At 40.8% G+C, this 22,797-nt stretch overlaps 1 protein-coding gene across 1 annotated transcript; it reads left to right on the top strand.

Moving 5' to 3' along the window:
- Positions 1-11,116: 11,116 nt before the first annotated feature.
- On the top strand, positions 11,117-20,993 carry LOC103639934 (uncharacterized). The gene is made up of 7 exons (XM_035961605.1): positions 11,117-11,237; positions 11,581-11,837; positions 11,919-12,131; positions 12,233-12,325; positions 12,431-12,556; positions 13,964-14,177; positions 20,968-20,993. The coding sequence occupies exons 1-7, from the start codon at positions 11,117-11,119 to the stop codon at positions 20,991-20,993; spliced, it is 1,050 nt and encodes a 349-aa protein (XP_035817498.1).
- The last annotated feature ends 1,804 nt before the right edge of the window (positions 20,994-22,797 follow it).

The raw sequence follows: 22,797 nt of genomic DNA, 5'->3' as shown, positions 1-22,797 counted from the left end.
AAAACACCCACAAAACCCCTAAGCTCTTGCGTGAGCCATTGTAATATTGTATCGAGTGTGGCGAGAGTCTTATGAGACTGTGACAACCGAGTTTGCGTTTTGGCCGGAAGCTCGATAGTGAAGACGGTGGGGAGCATTCGAGAGGAGGCTAGAAGTAGAGCAACACACGCGTGGAGAAGGCCCGTGGATCTCTATGGAGTTACTCATCCGTGGTGCTTGGCCCTCGTGTGGGCTACCCTTTGCGTAGGGGCACCAACGAGGATTAGTCGAGACCTTGCATGGTTCCGGATACCTCGGTAAAATATCAGTGTCGTCCACGAGACTTTGCAGCTCTATCTTTGCTCTTTACCTTCCGCACTTACATTAAGTACTTAAGTTTCAATCTCTCCTTTCTAGTTAGAATATTTAGGATTGGAACTCAGGTTGCAAAACTCCTTTTGCGGTAGAGATAGTAACACTTAGTCGAAACCTAGTTTGCACATTCTAAATTGTTTATTTAAAATAGTTTTTATTCTAAGGAATTATTTGTGGTCTGGTTTAGAAAGATAGTTTTTAGAAGTCCTAATTCACCCCCCCCCCCATAGGCGTCATTGTTTCCTACAAAAGGATGCAACATGGACTTGGACAAAGGCAAACTGGTGAATACCTACAAGATCATGCAAGAGTCTAAGAAGATGGAACCAAGCTGGATGCGAGGATAATGGAGAAATAAATATTAAAAATGGTTTAAGAGTGTTAGACCGTCTTGAGGAATGACTCAAACTATACCCCAAGAATCTAGTCCTAACAAATTGAAGAATAGGGTGTTGGACACGATTTTGGACCATCAGCCACAGGAGCATCAAACCATATGGTCGCTTTGTTCATCTCATGGTGGCATCAGACCGCAACTATTCAATGATCTTTGTACCATTATGAACAAAGTCTAATGGTTACACAAAAAAATTACAGAGAGAGAAATGGGGCATTAGACTAGTCCAACATTAGGTATCATATATTACAGGTGTTGAATACTTAATTTCTATCCCTGAAGACATCGAAAATCAAGGCAACACAAGTTAGGAATGTGGACCTTCGTCCTTGACTTAACACTTCTTCAAAATATTAATGTGAAGGACGAAGGTCTTCAGAAGGAAATGCAAGTGAAATGGTGTAAAATGATACAGCATTGTGCAATGGGGTATGAAAACTCATCTTCTTTTCCTTATCATTTTTATTCCATCTTCCTATGAGTTTACAAGCATACCTTCGGATCCTCAACACAAGGTGGTGTGAAGGATCTTCGAATGCTAAGCAATACGAAGCTACAACCCTCAAAAAAGGTACCTTATGTAGGGCACTATTCATCTATTTATAGGGAAGATAACCCACCTTTTTACATAATTACAACCATGCCCTTTAGGGTCTTACACACATTGTTTACAAATTACATTAGGGAAATAATGTATTTTCTCCATCCTCGGCTACGCGGGTTCGAGCCTTCGTCACTTTCTCCTTTGGCTTACATCCAAAGTTCCTTTGTTGCTACTTAAACTATCGACTTTAGCTAGCACCTTTTTCACTTTATGCATATGGGTGATGCTTCTTTGCACGCTTACCCGGCCAAAGGCTTGCTTCATCCATCAGTAGAAATGTTCCTAAAATACAATTGCTTGTGCCAAAGCAAAAGATTAAACGAGTGATCTTCGGCATAGAAGGACCCCAACAGTAGCCCCTTGCAGGATGAGTTCATTTCTTTGTAACGAGCTCAGATCGCAAAAAATATAATTTGGAGGCCTTATGTCGAAGATCCGAAAAACAACTTCCTTAAGCTTGTTATGAAGATGGATTCAATTCAATGAAAATAGATGGTTTGGAAGTCAAATCGGTGGAGAGAGAAGCTGGGGGTGCTGCGCGGGAACATTTTCATTGACTCGCGCCGCTTCGCACGCGTTTTTCAGTATAAAAGCAGCCAAGGGGATGAGCGTAGATCACATTTACTGCCCTCACCTGCATGCTGCCAAAAAAATTTGTGCCTCCAAAGCTTCCCATCCACTAGTGCTTCAAAAACCAGTTTCGGCTGAACCACTTTAGAAAACCTCTTTTTCTTGCTCAGATGGCCAGAATCCAAACCAACACAAAGTTGATTACTCCTACATCCTCGGAGACACGACAAGACACTCTGCCTATTTCTGAGGCAATGAGGGATTCATCAACATCAAGACCTACTGCAAAGTTACCGACGGATAGACCTTTGAAGCCAAGGTACATTGATATTGGTCGATTTACTCAAAAGCAGAGAGACTTGAAATCTATGAGGAGGCTTGGCTATTTCAGCAGCAAGGTGAATGTGTGCCTCCCTGCAGAAAAAACAACGTCAAAGCCGGGAAAAGACGAAGTTGTTGTTTATAGGAGTTTTTTTCAAGGCAGTGCTTTGGCTACCCATGTACAAGATGATTGTGAAGGTTCTACAGTGATACGAAGTATACATGCATCAATTAACTCCAAATCACTAGTAAGAATGTGATCATCAGTGACGATTTTCTAGTGACGCTGGTGACTTCAGTCACAGATTGATACATTTCTATGACCAAATTTACATCTTCGTCAACTTACAAGTGACGAAGATTAGACTTGAATATTAAGGACGAAAATGAAAGGAATGTCATAGACACAAAGTTTGGATGCAACAAGTTCGTCACAGATTAGATTTGATATCGTCATCGCTAATTTGCCTTGATCGGCTGACGTAATGATGAAATAAATTGGTCACAAATGAGTTTTAGTAAAAAACGCCCCACGTGTACACATCACTTGACGGCGTGGGATCCTTGGCCTACATGGGCCGCAGTTTTTTGGGACACAGCCCCTGCCTGGCGACGCGGCCCCGGCCCACCAACTGGAAGCGGTATTTGTTTATTTGGCAAAAAAACTTGCGCCCGTGGAGCTTCGAACCAGAGACCTGTGCCTTTCTTCGAATCGGTGTTACCACCAGACTACTCGCTTGTTCTTGTAAATAAAGAAAGTATCATTATGTTAACAGGTGTTCCCATCTGTTGTTCTGTTAACAGGTTTTCCCAGCCGCCATTCTGCGATCTGCATGGTTGTTCGCCTGTTCTGCTTCTGCCTTCTATGATCTGCGCTTCTGCGATCGGCCCTCAGGTTACGGCACACAACGACGCCGGCGTCTGTCGTCCGCTTGATCGGCAACTGGGTAGCGTCACAGCGAACGAGCGATCTTGTCGCCTGATCCATTGGTCAGTTGGAAGAACGGCGTCGTCGTGAAAACAGCGAGGGCAGAGAAGCTTCGGGCGCGGCAAAGCAGCGGCGTCGTGCGCAGAGCTACGGCGGGCATGGACAGAACAGCGGCAGGGCAGCAGAAAAGACAAGGTTTGATGTGTTGTGTTTTTGACAATAAGGTTCCATGTGCGTTTGAATTTATTTCATATATGCATGTGTTTGATGTGGTTTTCAATTTTGTTCAATTTAATCATAGTTATGGAGTTAATGCAAGTTTTAATTTATTGTCAAAATAGATGGATAGAAGATGGGTTTATGGGAAACAATTCACACCTGCATATGTGAAAGGAGTTGAAGAGTTCATGAATTTTTTTAGTGAAAGATACCTAGAAGACACACACATTCGTTGTCCGTGCGTGAATTGTCTTAATCAAAGGTTGCGACCTCAGAGTGAAGTAGAAACTCATATACACATTTATGGAATGTCAGCTACATACACGAGGTGGATTCATCATGGGGAGTCGGCAGATACAGAAGTTGAGGGTATAGAGAAGAATGTCGAAGGATATGATCATGACTTTGGGATACATATGGATGTGGACGATGATGTTTACGATGATGATCATGGAGTACCTGAGATGATCAGTGAACTATTTGCAGCGGCAGAGGCTGATGGAGAAGAGCCAAGATTTGCAGGAGTTCTTGGAGATTCAAAGAAGGCGCTTAGTCCGGGTTCTAGCCATTCAAAATTTTCTTTTATGGTGAGGATGTTGTATATGAAGTCTCGTTATGGAATCAGCAATACAGCATTTTCAGCAATGATGAAGCTGATGTCCGATGGATACCCTAACAGTGAGTTGCCAAAATCATATAATGAGGCCATGAAATATCTTAAAGAATTGGGCCTTGGATACGAAAACATCCATGTGTGCAAGAACAATTGTGTGTTGTTTCGGAATGTTAATGCTAAATTGAATGAGTGCCCAATATGCAAGGAGTCTAGATGGAAAGATGAAACTGGTTCGAAGCGGGTTCCACATAAGGTTTTGAGGCATTTTCCACTGTTGCCAAGGTTGAAAAGAATTTTTGCTTCAAAACAAACTTCAGAGGAAACACAATGGCACAAGAAAGTGAGGAAGTCAGTCGCCAATGTGATGAGCCATCCAGGTGATGGGGAAGCGTGGAAGGACTTTGACCGAAAGTACCCAGGTTTTGCAAATGATCCGAGGAACCTGAGGCTAGCCTTAGCTACCGATGGATTCAATCCATTTGGCAACATGAGTACCCAGTACAATATGTGGCCAGTGCTTGTGACACCGCTTAATCTCCCACCATGGGAATGCGTGAATCCAACAAACTGCTTTATGTCTTTACTCATCCTAGGTCCAAGATGTCCAGGAAAGGATTTTGATTTGTTCCTTGAGCCCCTAATTGAAGAATTGCTGAAGCTATGGAAGGGTGTCAAGACCTATGATGCATGTACTGGTAGGAAGTTCGACCTTCGTGCTGTTGTACTATGGTGTATACATGATTATCCAGCGCTGGCCATGTTATCTGGGCGAACAACAAAAGGGTATTATGCATGTATTTATTGTGACAAGAATCCGTTGTCTCTGGCAATAAGGAACAAGTTATGCTACATTGGACATCGTCGTTACCTTAAAAGGACACATTCATGGCGGAATAGCTTGGATTTCAATGGTAAGCGTGAAAACAAAGTTGAGCCTGGCAGGTTCACTGTGGATGAGGTCCTACAAGAGCTAGAGAAGGTGAAAGATGTCAGGCCAGGGAAGCAGGCTGACATTACTGGAAATAAAAGGAAGCGTAGTGACGGTCCAAAGATTTATAGCCGGAAATCTGGGTTGTGGCAATTGCCATATTGGAAAGATTTGATGCTTCCACATAATCTCGATGTGATGCACAAAGAGAAAAATGTATGTGAAAATATTCTTTGCACACTACTTAGTATACCAGGCAAGTCCAAGGACACACATAATGCAAGGCTAGATTTGTATGATATGGGCATAAGACCTGAACTGCACTTGCAACAAGATGGCAACTCGGCCTGCAGGGCTCCACCTGCTCCATATGTGTTGGGGAAGGATCAGAAAGTCGAGTTTTGCAAGTTCCTCAAAGGTATCAATTTTCCTGATGGATTTGCGGATAACCTAGCAAGATACATAAGTGAAGATGGTTCAAAGGTGGTTGGAAAACTGAAAACACATTCTTGCCACATACTCCTACAGAGAATCATAGCCGCTGGCCTTAGAGGACTGGTGAGGAAGGATGTATATGAAGCAATTGCAGAGCTGGGGACCTTCTTCAGGGAACTATGCAGTAGAAATCTACGGATAGATGTTGTGCAACGGCTAAAAGGAGATATTCCATTGATCCTATGCAAGCTTGAGAAAATCTTTCCACCTGCCTTCTTTGATGTCATGGTGCACTTGAGTGTCCATCTTCCCGATGAGGCAATGCTTAGAGGACCTATTCAGTATGGATGGATGTACCCAATAGAAAGGCGACTAGGCACTTTGAAAAATTTTGTAAGGAACAGGGCTAGGCCGGAAGGATCAATTGCTGAGGCATATATGGCAAGTGATACCTTAACATTTTGTTCTAGGTACATGAAGGATGTCGACACTAGATTTAACCAGGATGATGATAGTGATACAGAGATGCCATTGCCTAATGACATGTCTATTTTTAAGCATGGTGCTACTCTTGTTGGAGCTACTAAGACTGAGTACATTGATGATGCTATTATGAATAAGTTAGTTTGGTATGTGCTACATAATGCTGATGAAGTACAGGAATATTTGAAGTAAGTTAGTTTGGTATGTGCTACATAATTTATGTTATATTTCTTGAATTTGAAAATATTCTTATGAATAAAGTATGCCATGCAGTCTATACAGGGAGGAGCTATCGCAGCAAGGTGCACGTCCAAATGATGTTGATCGAATGGTTCAACAAGGATTTGCAAAGTGGTTTATGTCCCATGTAAGTCACTAAACTTTTATGTTATAGGTTTACTAAAGTTTTTGGTATGCATATGTAATTGCTCAGCTGAGTAATTTTTTGCAACAGATTGAGAAGAAGCGTAATGAGAATCCAGAATTGGTTAGCGAAGGACTGTGGGCACTATCATGTGGCCCAGCTCGGCGAGTTAAGACTAGTACAACTTGCAAGATTAATGGAGTGCGGTTTAGCACAGTGGATCGTGAGAAGTTCATGCAGACACAAAATAGTGGTGTAATGACTGAAGGTGAACATAATGGGGAGAACATAGATTTTTATGGTGTCCTTAAAGAGGTAATTGAGTTACAATATAACTCGAATTATCAAGTTCGTCGGTCGGTGGTTGTATTTCGATGTGATTGGTACAACCAAGTAGGAAAGACTGTGGGCATTTGAGATGACAGACATTTCAGATCCATCAATGTGCAGTCATTTTGGTACAAGTCTGATCCTTTTATCTTGGCGGACCAAGCGAAAAAGATATTTTACCTGCAAGACACAACTCCACAATGTAAAGATTTTCGAGTTGTGCAGAAATTTGAACATAGCAATATTTATGATGTGGCTGAAAAATATGAGGGCAGTAATGATGTGCATCAGGATGATTATTGTTCTGATACTGAGCATATAGTGCAAGAAGGTGATGATAATCAGGTTCTGCACAATGTTGAAGGTGGAGAAGCCAGTCTAATTGAAGGCAATTTAGAGAAACTAATAAGAAAAAAGAAGGAAGCTGCTATTATTCTTGAAGATAGTGAGGATGAGGAGGAAGATGATACAATGCTTCAATATTTTAATGATGGTGGCGACGACAACAATGATGACATGTCCATAGAAGATCAAGATGAGGATTTCTAGTATTGATAGTTGATTTATGAACTGTTCAGTTCAGATTAATACTAGATGTGTGGATGTATTTTCTGTATTTTCAATGTATGTCTGAAATTCAGTTCAGTTTAGATGATACAATGTATTTTCTGTATTTTCAGAACTGAATGTGTGTCTGAAATACTGAATTTGTGGTGAACTGAATTTGTGGTGAACTGAATGTGTGTTCTATATTTTCTGTATTTCAGAACTAACTATTTCTTCACAATCAGTTCATGTTCATGTTTTGACAATAAATTAAAACTTGCATTTGATCTGAGCATCTGAAAATTGAACTCACCATCTGAAAATGCACAGAACTGACCATCTGAAAATTTTCAGTTCATGTGATCTAAGCTGGGTTTATGGGAAACAATTTTCAGTTCATGTGATCTAAGCAAGTTTTAATTTATTATCAAAATAGATGGATAGAAGATGGGTTTATGTGATCTAAGCTGGGTTTATGGGAAACAATTTTCAGTTCATGTTCAAATGCACAGAATACAGTCATTTTCACAGAACTGACCATCTGAAAATCTGAAAAATGAACTGAAAACTGACCACATCTGAAAATTAACTGACTGTATTTTCACAAGTTCATTTATAGTCATTTTCAGTTCATTTTCAGACTGACTGTTTCTAATAGAAATGACAGTTCATGTTCAGATGGTCATGTTCAGATGGTCCAGAACTGATACATGAACTAGAAATGACAGTAAATGAAAATGACCATCTTTACATGTTCAGATGTTTAGAATTCAGATTTCAGATTACATTTTGTGCAGAACATGAACTGGGTAGTTAACACTATTATGCTAGCAGCTAAAGTAGAATGGAGTAAGCTAAACCATAGTCGAAATTGTTAAATCGATCTGCTATTAGTCTACTGCTTGTCTGTGCAGATGTCAGGACCAAATGCGCTCGGTTACATCTGAACTGAGAGCATTCAGAACTCTGAACTTTAGCCTCCTGGACAGAGTACAGTTGATGATTAAATACAAATGTGCTCTATTACTAATGAACAAACTTGACTAGTGCAATGGTAACCCCTTGCTACTGTGAACCATGGCGTCTTGTGTTTGAGCTTGGGATAGGTAGATTTTTTGTGTTTTGTTGACATTTTTCAATCATTTTTGTATTTTTCTTTTATTTATTTAGATGTATAGCACCAGTTTCTCCAAATCATTTCAACTTTTTTTTGAGGTGTTGATGGAGGTGTATCATGATGTTTTGTGCCGGTGCAATTTTTAGAACTAGTTTAACTATTAATGTAATTATTTGTTATTTTACTAAAGAATAAGTGGTAAAAAACCTTAGGTAGCTAGAAAAATCTAAAAACTTGCATGTACACTTCATTTTGGTGTACAATGTTGACAAAAAAATTTCAATTTATTCTGACAAAGTGGTGACATACATCCTACAAAAATGCATACATATCTCACATAGAGCCTAATTACTGGGTGAGAGATGTTCATGCTTGTGATGGATCTATACTACCACTTTCTCCAAATCATTTTAAACTTTAATGGGATGTTTATTGAACCAACCTATGATGTTGTGTGCATTTATGCATTTTTCAGACCTAGTTTACCAATTACTGTAATTATTTGATGCATTTCGTAAAGATATTTGTTACAATACCATAACCTAGTTAGAAAAATCTAAAACCTTGCATGTACACTTCATTTTGGTGTACAATGTTGACAAAAAAATTTCAATTTATTCTGACAAAGTGGTGACATACATCCTATAAAAATGCATGCATCTCTCATATAAGGCTAATTACTAACTGAGAGATGTTCATGCTTGTGATGGATCTATACTACCACTTTCTCCAAATCATTTTAAACTTTAATGAGATGTTTATTGAACCAACCTATGATGTTGTGTGCAGTTATGCATTTTTCAGACCTAGTTTACCAATTACTGTAATTATTTGATGCATTTCGTAAAGATATTTGTTACAATACCATAACCTAGCTAGAAAAATCTAAAAACTTGCATGGACCATTCATTTTGGTGTACAATGTTGACAAAATAGTTTCAATTCATTCGGACAAAGTGGTGACACACATCCTAAGAAAGGCATACATCTCTCATATAAGGCTAATTACTAAGTGAGAGATGCTATTGCAAGTGAGAGATGTATAGTACCATTATGTCAAAAATATTTCAAAATACTATAACATGATCATAAACCAAACTAATGTGTCCATGAATAGATAATTGCAAAAACACATAGAGAGAAATAAAAAAACAAAGAATTAATATAAAATGGTAGGCAAAACACAAAAAATGTCTCCTTGCAGGTGCTTGAACCTGGGAGCTTAATCTCATAGTTAGCAGGTCAAACCATTGAGTTGTGCACATGTTTTCAATATATACCCAGCGCTAATATACTTAAACGCATTAGTTTCCGCATTGCCAAACACATTGGGCGCCAAAAAAAACATGTTTAGCCGTCATCACTAAAACAGACGCCGCTCATCCTCTATCTCCCCCACTCCTCTTCTTTCTCCCCCACTATTTTCTCCAAACCTAATCGCCGCCGTCGGGACACGACCACTGTCGATGACCTGCCCCCTCGACCAGGTACCTCACTGCCGCCGCTGGGACACATCCGTCGTCGACGACCTGCCCCCTCGACAAGGTACCTCACCGTCGCCCCCTTACCTCTCATCGCGTCGATGAGCTGCGTCGTCGCCGACTTCACTCGCCGCATCCCGCTCTATCTCATTGCCATCCGCATTTCTCTCGCCCCTTCCACCTAACACGCCCCATCACATTGCTCTCGCCAACCCCTAAACCCTAACCATCGTTGGATTTGGGTCATCGCAGACGACCTTGATGGTGAACAAAAGGAGGCACAGAAGTCAGAAAGGTCCAACCCCTAAACCCTAACCATCGCTAGATTTAGTTTAATTATTCATTCGTTGTTCTCAGAGATATTGTAAATTGATTTATGTAATCATTGTTCACTGATACAGTTGTGTTTGGTTCCTTACATTGTGTTATATGCAGTCACATCCATGTTTTAGTAGAGAACTTATGTTTCTAGTACTGGTAGAAAGAGATGAGAATTTCTCCACTTTTTTGTTCATCGGCTTGTGTAAATCTACATCGCCTAATCAATGTACTAGCTAGTACTTTGAACATTGTTTAAGCCTGCATAAAGATTTCCACAACCAAACAGGCGAAGTACACTGCAGAAGCCTAGATACAGGCTAATGCAAGCCACCAAAGAGTCCCATAATGCCTTTTTCCTTTACTTAGAAGCCAACAATTACGTAGATCAGGGGAAAAACAACAGTTATAGTGCAACCACAATTATGAAATTGCACAATCATAAGAAAGCTTCATTATGACTGAATCTACACATCTTATCTATTTGCTTTTAGTAAAATCCTTCCCTGCAAATAGTAGTACCTCTTAGCTTTTAGTAAAATCCTTTACATTATCTAATACCCATAGTATGCTTGTTCTTATCTATCTTGCAAGTAGTTCAACATGAGCGAACTGCTTATGAGAGAAGACGGGATAAACAAGTGGAGGAGAATATAAAGAAGATGCAAGATTTGGGTCTGAACAAATATACTTCTGTTCTAAATAATTCTGTATCACCATCTGCATCAACAAAGGGGAAAATGCAGCAAATAAGATAAATAATAGTTCAGATTCGGATTCATATGTCTCTTTCTATCTCCTTGACGATGATGATCAAGGAGATACTGATGATGACACTGAATCTTATGAGCAGCCAAAACCCCTGGCAATGAAGGTGCTCCTTCTATCTTCAAAGTAGTGGATGGCAAATAGTTGCATTGCATTTCAATGTTTTAAATCTGGTGTTTAATATATGCTCATGCTTTTAGATTCATCTTCTTTATTTCATACCTCTTAATTAATATATGGTCTTGCTTTTAAATGCACATGACTATTTTTTTGTGGACAGTATCCTAGAAGAGGTAGAAACACAACCCTTGCTTCAAAGAAGAAGATAGACCCCAACATGGCTCCAGGAATTAGGTTCAGCAAGAGAGTGAGGACAGGTCCACAACCAGAGGAGCAATCTTCAAAAAGGCTTCACTCTACAGAGACAGATGGCCACAATGTACAGGAACCAACATATGGTAATGATGACATACCAAACAGCCCTACTACACCTAGACTTGCTGATCATTTCAGCAGAGCTGCAGAGGAAGCCATGGCATCTACTGCTCATGACAGTACAGGTGATGCTGAAGGCAACAGCCATACTACACCTGGACTTGCTGATCATTTTAGCAGAGCTGAAGAGGAAGACATGGCATCTGCTGCTCATGACAGTACAGGTGATGCTCAAGGCAATGTAGCTAGAGATGAAGAAACAGAAGGCAAGTTCTAGTTTTTTCAGTCAAATATGGCATCTCTTTTGCTGATTTGCATGAAACAAAACAATTTCATTATTCAATAAATGCAAATTCTATTTTGTAGCTCCTACACAGCGAGCACCAAGGAGACCCAGGGCAGCAACTAAGGGAAAACAACTGGACAGGATGACTAAAGTTATGCAAAGGAGACTGCCCATAGCTGTTGAGGAAGGCAAAAAAAGGCCACATGAACCTGTTCAAGCTGCCAAGTTTGCATCAGAGGCTGGCATCATTATTCGGGAAACCATGCCTATCCTAACTCATTGGAAAGATTACAAGGACGACCAGAAATACTACAACAGCTTTGTGTCACAGCTAAATGTAAGTGCATTACTGATTCTATGGTTCACTTGTATACTGCTTAACCTGAATTGACTAACTATGGAATTGTCATATGCATAGGGGCGCTTGTCCGTTAACACTGAGGACAAGGCAACAAAGGAAGCTTGCACCGATATGCTACGCTCTGCGGTAAAAAACCAGTGTTATCGGCTCAAGCAGAAATACTTCAATGGTGTACCTGCAAATGAGATTATGATAACTTCTCCTGTATCTTACATGACTGATGAACAGTGGAGGGCATTAGTTGCAAAGTGGTCTGATCCAAAGAACATGGTATGGGTATCTTGTCATATATTGTTCTTTCACTATAAGTTTGCAAAGGATCTTCGCATATTGAACCTATGATCTAATCTGACATGTTCATTCTCTTGTAGGAAATAAGTGAAAAGAACAAGCAGAACTGCAGTCAAGTCAAGTTTCATCAGGCTACAGGTTCTCGCTGCTATGTGGCACACTTACATGCATATGTAAGTAAATATTACCTTGTACTACTACCTACACTTTTGCACTCAACAACTTCTATTGCATTTGATCTGAGCAAACTTCACTGTGATTGTTTATCCACGAAACAGAAGCAGAAGAGAAACAGAGAAGAACCCAGCTTAGATCAGACTGAAGAACTAGATGCGGTGGACGCCTTCAAGACCTGCCATACCAGCTCCAAACGTGGCCTGGGTGAACCGGCAAAAGAAGCACTTGTAAGTTCATTTGTTTGCTTTATTTAGTGTATTTTTTATGAGATCATATGAGGGAGGCTGGTTGTGGGTCGATGGAAGGAAGGGGAGTGAGATCGATGAGTGAGATCTCCTGTCCCATCCCGGGGGAGTTCAAATTTTTTGACTTCGTATGATTCGTTCGTGCCAAGAGCTTAGGGAGGCTACAATTTGTGAAAATGCAATTTCATCCAGTAGTGAATCGATCTGCCATCAAATTATTACCTCCATTTGTCTGCTAGATAAAGTTGTCCTTGGCTTTGACTTTTTTAGATTGTAGGGTATATACACTTATTTCAAAAGAAAAAGAATTTCTCCATCATGAACAGTCCGATGTTTTGCCATTCCCTTAGAATTTCAAAAAACAAATGTTTTCCTCGACTTGAAGAGCAATTATGGTTTGTTAATCGCTTTAACAGCTAACTAATTTAGGACCCCTTCTTCGAATTCTATTTTTTAGTGTTTTCTCTTTCTGAAATGAAAGTAAATATCATAGTCTATTTTTTGTAGGACTCGTGCACTAGAAATGTATAGCTTTTAGAGTCTTTGTTAAGCAAATCTTCTTACAAAACCTATGGTTCTCTAGAACAGTCTTTAGCATACAGAGTTTTTATGAAGGTTGTTTGGTAGACAAAGCTATCAGTGACCCTGTTATTGCTTCTTTGTAAATGCAGAGTATGCCAACTTTTGTGAAGACTCAAGAGAATAAAAGTCAGTCATCAAAAAGCAACCCACTACTTAGCCATTCCCTTCTAGTATAAGCACAGAAATATTCTTCATAACTTGGAGTAAAAATGTTGGTTTGCTAATCACTAAAACAGATAACTAATTAAATCCCTTCTTCTCCCATTTTCCCTTATGCTTCCATTTTACTCAAAAGAATCTGTGCTGTTGTTCAAGGGAGTACTGTTTCTAATCTAATGGAGGCATGTTTGTAGATCGCCCAGCATTAATGTATCTGCACTTTTCAATAAAAATCGTTTGGTTCTATTTTTCACTGTTGATTCCTGAAAATAATAAATAGTCTTGGTTTCTTACTTTTTTGTCCTCGAACCTTCTTATTGTTTATACGGCAAACCAGGTGCTTATGGTGTGGTTACATTGCCATTCTCAGAGACTAAAGAAAGCGCTGAGGAGATTGGGACAGCGCCCGATAGGGCGCTATCTTTGTCTAGTCTGCTATAATTTGTCATCACTAGATGTCACATCTTATCAGTTTTAAATTTTCAGAAACTATATATTTCAGTAACTGTTTTCACATTATTGTCAGCGACAAATCTGGTATAATTTGTCATCTCTACATGCCTCAAATTAATGCAATAACTAACAATTGGCATCTTGTTGTTGCTCATTAGCATTAACATGTAACTGTTTCTGTCCATGATATTTCAGTCTCATATGGAGGCTTTGAGGGCTGAACCTGTTGCTGAAGGTGAGATGCCAGCATCCAGTGTGCACCTTGTGTCCAAGGTGCTGTCCCAGAGCAGCTCACACCAATTCCTAAAGAGCGTCGGCATCAAAACATCGGCATCCTCCAAGGCATCATCATCAAATCAAAGTGAGCTTCGGGAACAACTTGCAGCTGAAGCGACGGCTGCTGTTCAAGGTGAACTCGACCAGCTCAGGAAGAAATGTGAAGAAGCTGAGGAACAGCAGGCGAGGACACAAAGGGAGTTGGAGGAGTACAAGAAGATAACAGAGAAGAACAGCAAGGAGATGGAGGAGACCAATGTGCTCATCAAGAAGCTCTTGTCCTTGCATGGTAACTCTTCTTCGACATGAGGGCTGCTAGTCAGAGCTGCTGTTTTTGGCCTGTTCTTTGACATGAGGGTACCCAAAAACTCTAGTTGCTCGTGGGTGTCAACTTTTTATTATATGCTATTATGTTTGTGCAAACTCAACTGAAATGTGAAGTCAAGTGGTGATGCTGTGAACTGAGTTTAGTGTTGTCCACTTAGTTTGTATGCTCACTAGAATACTAGTTGTATTCATCTACGGAATATGGAATTGTGTGCTCATTCCTCTGTTCTAGTATCTTTTGCAATTTTCAATAAAATTATTCTCTGCACATCTGTGACCAAACTGGTGGCATATAATAAAACATATGCCATGTCAGCGCTGACGTCAGCTGCCACGGTACTAGCCATGTCAGCGTTGACGTCAGCTGCCACGTCAGCGCTGACGTCAGCTGCCACATCAGCGCTGACGTCATACGCCATTGGGACCTTCCAAACGGCTGTTAATGACCAAACCACGGCTCTATCTATGACGATACCGTACCGTCACAGAAACCAAACGACGTTAACAACGCCGTCAGGTTGCTCGGGCAGACGATGAATTATGACGGAAAAGTGCCTTCCTCTATGACCAAACCTGATCATCATAGAATGAATTCACTTCCATGACAACGCGTATTTCGTCACAGAATGTATACACATCGATGACGAAAATGGGTAGTCCGTCACAACACAACAAATGTGACGCGACCCCTATGACCAAATCGAACTCGTCACAAATTCGTCACAAATCTTTATCGGTGACGATATATACAGATTTCGTGACGCAATACGAACGTCATCGATGATAAGATCTCTACTAGTGAAATGCAATGGTTTGCCTTAGCATTTTCATCTAGGACGTACGAAGCCAAGGGGGCCGTACCGACACTGGTGCATTCTGCAAAGTTCGTGACTTACATTATTAGACAACTGCAAAAGATTGATCAGCCCTTCATAACAACTTCGAGTGCTACAACTTCGCATGCCGCAAGGATACAACTGGTACAGTTCTGGCCTACCGAACCAAATGGCATGGCGACTAGACGAAGGAATGGTTTTATGCCAAAGTTGACTCTAAGCAACGTGAGGATTTTAAGGGTATAATGATGAGCCCTTTGGAGGTTAGCTTTTCCCTAAAGAGGCTGAAGTGTGAGATGAACGAAGCTACTGATGAATGCTACAAAGCCTTCAATACAGTCATCAGAAAGATTGGATGTCGAGATCTAATTCAAGAGTCTCTTGCTTTTTATATATATCTGACTCGGACTGGATGGAAACTTTCGAAGGAGGTGAAATCAAAAGATGACGAACTTGTTACATTGGCTTTTGACTTCATAGAGCAGTCTTCATATAAGGCTCCTTCGGATGGATGGTTGAGGTTTATTGAGGAGAAGTGTAACGAAATGTGTGGAAATTACCTTATTAGAGAACACGAAGATATGAAATCTGTCTTCGGGAGCCGAGGGAAACTTCGGCTTAACAAATTTATGGATGCTCTAGCGTCACATCCGGTTTTGGAAGGCACACCGAATACGAACCATGTACGTGTTAGGATCATAAATTCACGTATACAGGGATTACATAACTGAACATCATCACACAGTGCTCAAATAATAACATGAAGAAGTATTATTTTTATTACATCATGATGGCTGGAACATCCACATAGTCATTAACTTAAATAGAAATCAAAGTGCTAAACGAAACGAAGTAGAGATAAGGCCTTCATAGGCAGCTGACTGGGGATTTGCCGCTAATCTAGTTTAGAACTCCTCAAAGTCCTAAAACTTCTGAAAGTCATTCGTGTTGCATTCATCTTCTCCTGAGCAATGGTTGCAATGTGGACAGCACGGTGTTTGGTGTTTAAGCAAGGGTGAGTACACACCAATGTACTCAGAAAATGTCTCGTTTGGCTGAAGTGGACTAGCTGTATGTGGGGTAAGCTCAAAGCAGTTGCTTTTAGTTTGTCAGGTATTTATCATTAGTGGAACCCAAGTTGATATCCCAAAAGAAAGCACCTACTCATTTAGGAAAGTACCAGATATCATAAGTATAGCCATCATCATTGAACCATCAACATAAATGTATCCAGAGTATCTCTAATCAAATAGGATCTCAAGGCTGCTCTGAACTGTGAGCACGGGTGATATACCAGTTTCTAACCCTATGGAGACGTTGCACACTTTACCCATGAGCTGTTATTCCCTTTCTGTCCGAGGAGCACTACTCCCCATTGATCACTTTCTAGGTGGTTGGGTAGGGTATTACTACGTAGCCTTTACAAATATTCTCCTGGTGTGTAGTTGCCTGATAGGTTTCGTCGGTCGTACAAACATAGTACTCCTCCCTAAGGGGAGACTAAGAAAACCAAATCGAATGAAAATCTTGGCACCCACCCTTAGCATAGCAAGCACTATGCCCTAGCCTCTATTGACGGCACAATGGCGAAGCAAGCTACACCCCTAGATTCCTCGAATTAATCAGCTAAGGCTGTCCCATACCACCCTCATGGTTGTAATATTTTCCAGGGTGGTCTCTTAATGAACAGGTCCTTACGGAGAGGTATTCGGGAATCAGCCCGAGCCCCCTAAAATGCCACATGTAGGGGTGGAAACGAGCCGAGCCGAGCCGAGCTTGCAAGAGCGGCTCGGCTCAGCTTGCTCCTGGCTCGCAAGCCGACTCGTCGAGCCAACGAGCCTACCCATAAATGTAGATATTTTCTCTAAATTATAATATAAAATTTTAAATAACATACTTTAAATTAGTTAAATAGATATATCACTAATATAATATAGATAATAGATTAATTTTGTATAGTAATCTCAAATAACATAAATTAATTGTCAACTCGGTACTAATATTATACGCTAACTATAATTTTATGTAACAAATTGTTGTTGGGCCTAGCCACGAGCCAGCTTGCGAGCTGCAGCGAGCCGAGCTAGCTCGCTCTTTTCACGAGCCACAAAAACAGGCTCGGCTCAGACTCGTTCTAGGCATCGAGCCGGTCCAAGCCGAGCCGAGCTGCTACGAGCCCGAGCCAGCTCGTCGAGCTCGAGCTTTTTTTCCAGCCCTAGCCACATGCTCATAATCATAATCAAAATGAATCATCATATCATAAAGCAATTCTCATAATGTTCGTTGATTAAAGTAAAGCTAGCATGTAATTGATCATAATAGCCCAACCCAAAAAGATAATCAATTATAGGATAAATAGAAAGCTAGTCAATCCTTAGGTTACTCATAGTATGCAGGAAGGTGAATTATAAAGTAAATAAGATATAATAGGTCAGAGGACACTTGCTTTCACCAAACAGCTGCTGTTCAGGGCTTCTTCTGCAACTTTCTCAGATTCCGCGGGCGGAACGTTATCTAGGCGAGTGTGAACATACATTCAATATTATTGAAACAGGAAGAAACGGTACACCATACAAGGGAAAACATTATAAAAACGCGCAACACGAAATAGAGCTCGCTTCTACGGTCACACGAGAAAAAGAAACACTGAGATCAAAGCTATGATTGAGAAGTTATCGCGTTTACGTTATGCAAATATGAACTAGAACATTTAATTTGACATTTATCGAATGTAAACTAGAGCTATCACCTAGTTTCGATTAATCTGCTACACTAACAACTCTCGGTTAAATAAGTAATTTAATTAATATAAGAGATTCTAAGTGAGGCGAATTAACGGCGCAAGACAAAGCGCGCGATGTGTGAAACAGCACGACAGCACGCGCACGGCACGTGCAAACGACGCACGGAAAATGCGACATACGAGAACTACTAAATAGATGACGCGTTTATACTAAACAATTATTAATGAATAAGTATTTAAGTTAATATTAACCATGTTGATATTTATTTATAAAACGCAAGTTAAAAACTATAAATTAGATTTAATTGGAACGCTAATTTAATAATTGTTGTCTAAACAAATATTTAATAAATTATTTAAAACATGTAACAGCATGGAATAATATTTTTAACATGTAAACAACTTTAATACGAATCTAATGCGACTTGAACGGACCGAATCGGATTTATAACGCAAAATATAGCAAATATTTAAATCAATCAAATTTCGGCGTGCAGATACACAAAAATCGAGGGTTTGTCTTGCAAAAAGCTCTTTCTTCTTCTTCTCCTACAACCACCATGGGCATCTGGCGTGGGGGAGGGAGGGGAGAGGGGCGTGGGGGAGGGAGAGAGAGGGGGCTGCGACTTCACTGTAAAGAAAACGAAGAACAGGAAGAAGAAGCAATGGATTTCCACACAGCAGAAGAAGACCCTCACCGGAACCGAGGAGAAATCCATCGATTTATGTCAAATCGGAGGTTCGACAATGAATCAAAAGAACTGGGACTAAGCCGTCGACGAGACGAACGCAACAGTACTCTCGGATTTCGCCAACGACGCATGGATTGAAAGTAATTGCTCACCTCAGTTGTCGTCGGAGTTGGAACCGCCCCGAACTTCAGCGAGCAATTCCGGGAATTGTGCATCAAATCTGGGGAAACGGTTTCAAGATTTGTAAAGGGCTCGGCGAGAGGGTTCCAGTCATATATATATATATATATATATATATATATATATATATATATATATATATATATATATATATATATATATATATATATATTGCTAGGGTTTGAAGATACTTTTATTTTTTGTAATAAATCTATTTTTAAAATTAAAATAATTCCAGAAAAGGCTGAAATCATATTCAATGTTCGAAAAAAAATCTCAAATGCTCCAAAAATTCTAGAAAACTTTCCAGACATGATTTGGCATCCAATGAACTCAAAATATGAAAATTTACCGGAAACTTCTACAAGGTATATTTACCAGAAACTTCTACAAGGTATATTAATATGTTTCAAACACTTTTTGCACTTATAAACACTATACAACAGCATGAATGCAACAACCAAAGCACCTCTAGGTCTCACTTCACTATATAACAAAATAACTCTCCAATATTTTAGTAAAGAGACAAGAAAAGCAATGAAAAGAGCGAGTAACATTTGAGTATAGAGCAAAGAAATTTTTATATCCAAAAATTCAAGATGTTACATCTAGGGTTTGAATACCCAGATTATGAAGATCCTTCGCCCAATGTCGGAGCTAGATAGAAAAGGAAGAGAGCTGCTAAGAGTGAGGCAGACGAAGAGCCACCTTCGAGTCTGGTAACAAAGAAGGCTAAAACTTCTATTCAGAAAGATGTAGCTATAAAGAAAACTTATATAGGGTCGCGTCCACGAGCTGATAAGCTTGCGATTCGATCTAATCATGATATGATAAGGACTCTGATCCTTAACTGGCTACGATCGGATAAGCGCTCTAGACGTAACAGCCAAGTAACCAAAAATTAAAAAAAATAGCAAAAGGAAGTCCCTTGCAAAGTGAGGGGCCGAACCATTCAAGCGCATGTCGTGTGCCTACGCTCTTTGCACAGGCCAAGCGAGGCCAACGAGCGCGCATGTGTGGCACTCCGTTCTTTTCCCTCAACCATGACTTAGTGGGAGAGGGAAGTCTTCACATATAAACTAGTCTCATTTCACTTAGACTAGCAGTGTGGGACTATTAGTTCAACTATTCCTTGCCATGCATAGGCTTTTGTGATTTTCCTATAATTTAATTGATTTTTTTCAATTGGATAGTGATTTTTTCGATTGGATAAACCCATAAATCTAATAATGCAACATTATTTACATTCTATATTGTAACAAGACCTATAGATTAAAGAACCGGTCTGCATATATGCTAGTAAACTTAAAGATAAACTCATGTTTAAAAATATAGTCGAACCTATTGTTTGTTTTTTTTTGCTTAATTTGCACTCTCCCAGCCCATTCGGCCGCTCTACGTACGCGATACATATGTAGATATACTTTCTAACTATGGCATAAGTTTAGCTAACAATTCCTCTATTTACACTTTCTCTCGTACGACTCAAATTTGAATTAGGCCCATGTATATGTTGGTATGATATGTTGCGGATTTAGTAGCACATTTATTTGATGAACGATGGTGGCCTCTACCAACATATAATGATATAAGGTCTTTAGAGTCCGTACCATCAAGGTTAACCATTTTATGTAGAGCACGGGGGAACACAAGTCGATTGATGAAATGGTTCACTGAACATGTAGGATCGATCTGACCACTCCACCCATCCACCCAATGTGGGTTGGCCATACGTTTAGTTAAAGCATTAATTTAAACTATGTAGTACCTCCGTTCTCGAATATTTAGTTTGAAAATCGACATGTTCATCGCTTGCTTGCATATAAACATACATACACATTGTCTACGCAGACTTGGCCGAGCATGGGGAAATAGGAGCGGTGAATGAGTCGTGGAGCCATCGGTTTTGAATTTGATCAAGTGTCCAGGAGCGACGAGAATCGTGGACGTGGACAGTGGAGCTGCGAGATGAAAACAGGCAAACTTTGAAAACTGGTGGTGTAATAAATGCATGGCCAGACGACTAAGCGAGGGCGTAGTCTCCGGAACTCAAAAGGCGTAAAACAGCAGCGGCATGTGTATAATAATCACTGGGTTTATTTTTTACTTCCATCGATGGTATTTTCTGCACGTTTGATCGCACAGACGAGGAGGATAACGAATACGACTGATGATGGCTCTAATGAAAGAAATATGAAGACGAAGAAAGTAAAAGAAGGGCAGCAAACGAACAAGAAAAGCCGAGTTGTCGGCATCCCAGATATTCCACCTCCCCTACCACCGAACCTACCCGGAGCCTCACCAGTCAGTCACTCCCAACGCCGGCCGGGCGGGCAGAGGACGACGAGTCCAGTCACCGAATCTTCTGACAGACAGGCAGCAGAGCCAGCTCTGCTCGTGTAAAACTTGGCGCTGAAGACTCCTCTCCTCTCCAGGGAACAAAAGACCCGGACAAAAATCTACGCGCAGGCGCGGTCAAAGATCGCCGAGAGACCGAGTAAAAGCGGCGGTCCAAGGCGCTCCATGCCCCCCACCCACACCACCACCACAACCACCATGTGACGCGACGTCGCCGACGCGCGCGATGCGGCCGGCCACGCCGAGGTGGTGAGATTCCGACGGGAACAGAACAGAGAACAGGCAAGGCGACGCTGACCCCGAGGCCCCAACAAGGGTGCTCGTGGCTTTTGCCGGGGCCAGGGCTAAATTCGGCTCAGCAAAGCAGCACCGCCCTGCCTGCCACAGATGGCATGGGAAGGCCACCAGTGCCATTGCCGGCCTCGCATGCTTCGAGGCCAAGGAAAACCACCGCCTGCTAAGACTATCTTCAACGGTAGACGCTAGCGTCCCCCTCCCCTCTCTGTGACGGCTACAGGCCACCCCTAAACGCTACAACGGTTGCCCCTACCGGTGCTACAGTACTAGCGGCGGGTGGATGAGCACGCTACATCAAGAGGTACCCCAAGGGCTCCCCTTGCCTCGGTTTGTGTGTATAGCAGTATTTATTAGTTGAGAAAAAATTGATAATAGATGGTGAATATGTATGGAAAATGGTATTTTATGATTATAGTGGGGTATAGGGGAAGGATTTAGGGGGAACCGCTGTACAAGGTAAAGATATAGGGGGGAACAGAACGCTGACGTGGCACGTGAGTGGGATATAGGGGGAGAAATTTAAGGGTAACCGCTGAAGACAGTCTAAGGGCTTGTTCGGTTATTCCCAATACACATGGATTGGATGAGATTGGAAAAAATTGAGAAGAAGTTTGACTTATTTGGGATTCAAACCCATCCAATCTCACTCAATCCACATGGATTGAGAGCTAACCGAACAGGCCCTAATAGGGATTAAAATAGAGAATGAGGTAAGGATAGTGTAGCTAGCTAACAGCCTAAACGCACTATAAACAATGTGTATGCTCTTAGGCTATCCACGCTTCCTTCTAGATTTCTCTATTTATAGGTTCTGTCAAAAGAATTATTCGTTTGAAGTTCTTTTCTATTGCTAGTTAAAATTGAATAAAAAAAAGATTTAATCCCCATCAGTTTCGATGTAATGGAACAAGACTTAAATCATCATCCTCTTAAATCCACATATATAAAATAATTTCCATTTCAACTACAATAGTTTCCTCCAAAAAAATTCACAACTATGTTTTGTCACATTTAACTGACTCAATAAATTAACGCACTCTATGTTCTAAAATATAATTCTTTTTAGTCTATTTTTCTGTCGACACTTATTTAACTGACTTAATGAATATCAGTTATAATTTGAGATGGAGTAGTAACTATCTTTTAGCGCCGGAATTCCTTCTGATTCGATGTTCGGTTTCTGACCTTCGCGTCCACAGCCTCCCACCGCGCTTCGGTGCTTACCGGACGCGGGCTGCAGAGGGGAGGAGCTGAATCGAGGAGAAAAGAACTGGAGTGTGAAGTGTGAACAGGAGGGGCAACTGCAGATAGAGCGGCCGA

This window comes from Zea mays, chromosome 1 (assembly GCF_902167145.1).
Source record: "Zea mays cultivar B73 chromosome 1, Zm-B73-REFERENCE-NAM-5.0, whole genome shotgun sequence".
NCBI lineage: Eukaryota > Viridiplantae > Streptophyta > Magnoliopsida > Poales > Poaceae > Zea > Zea mays.
Note: the sequence above shows the minus strand (reverse complement) of the source record. Positions and strands in the feature narration are given on the sequence as shown.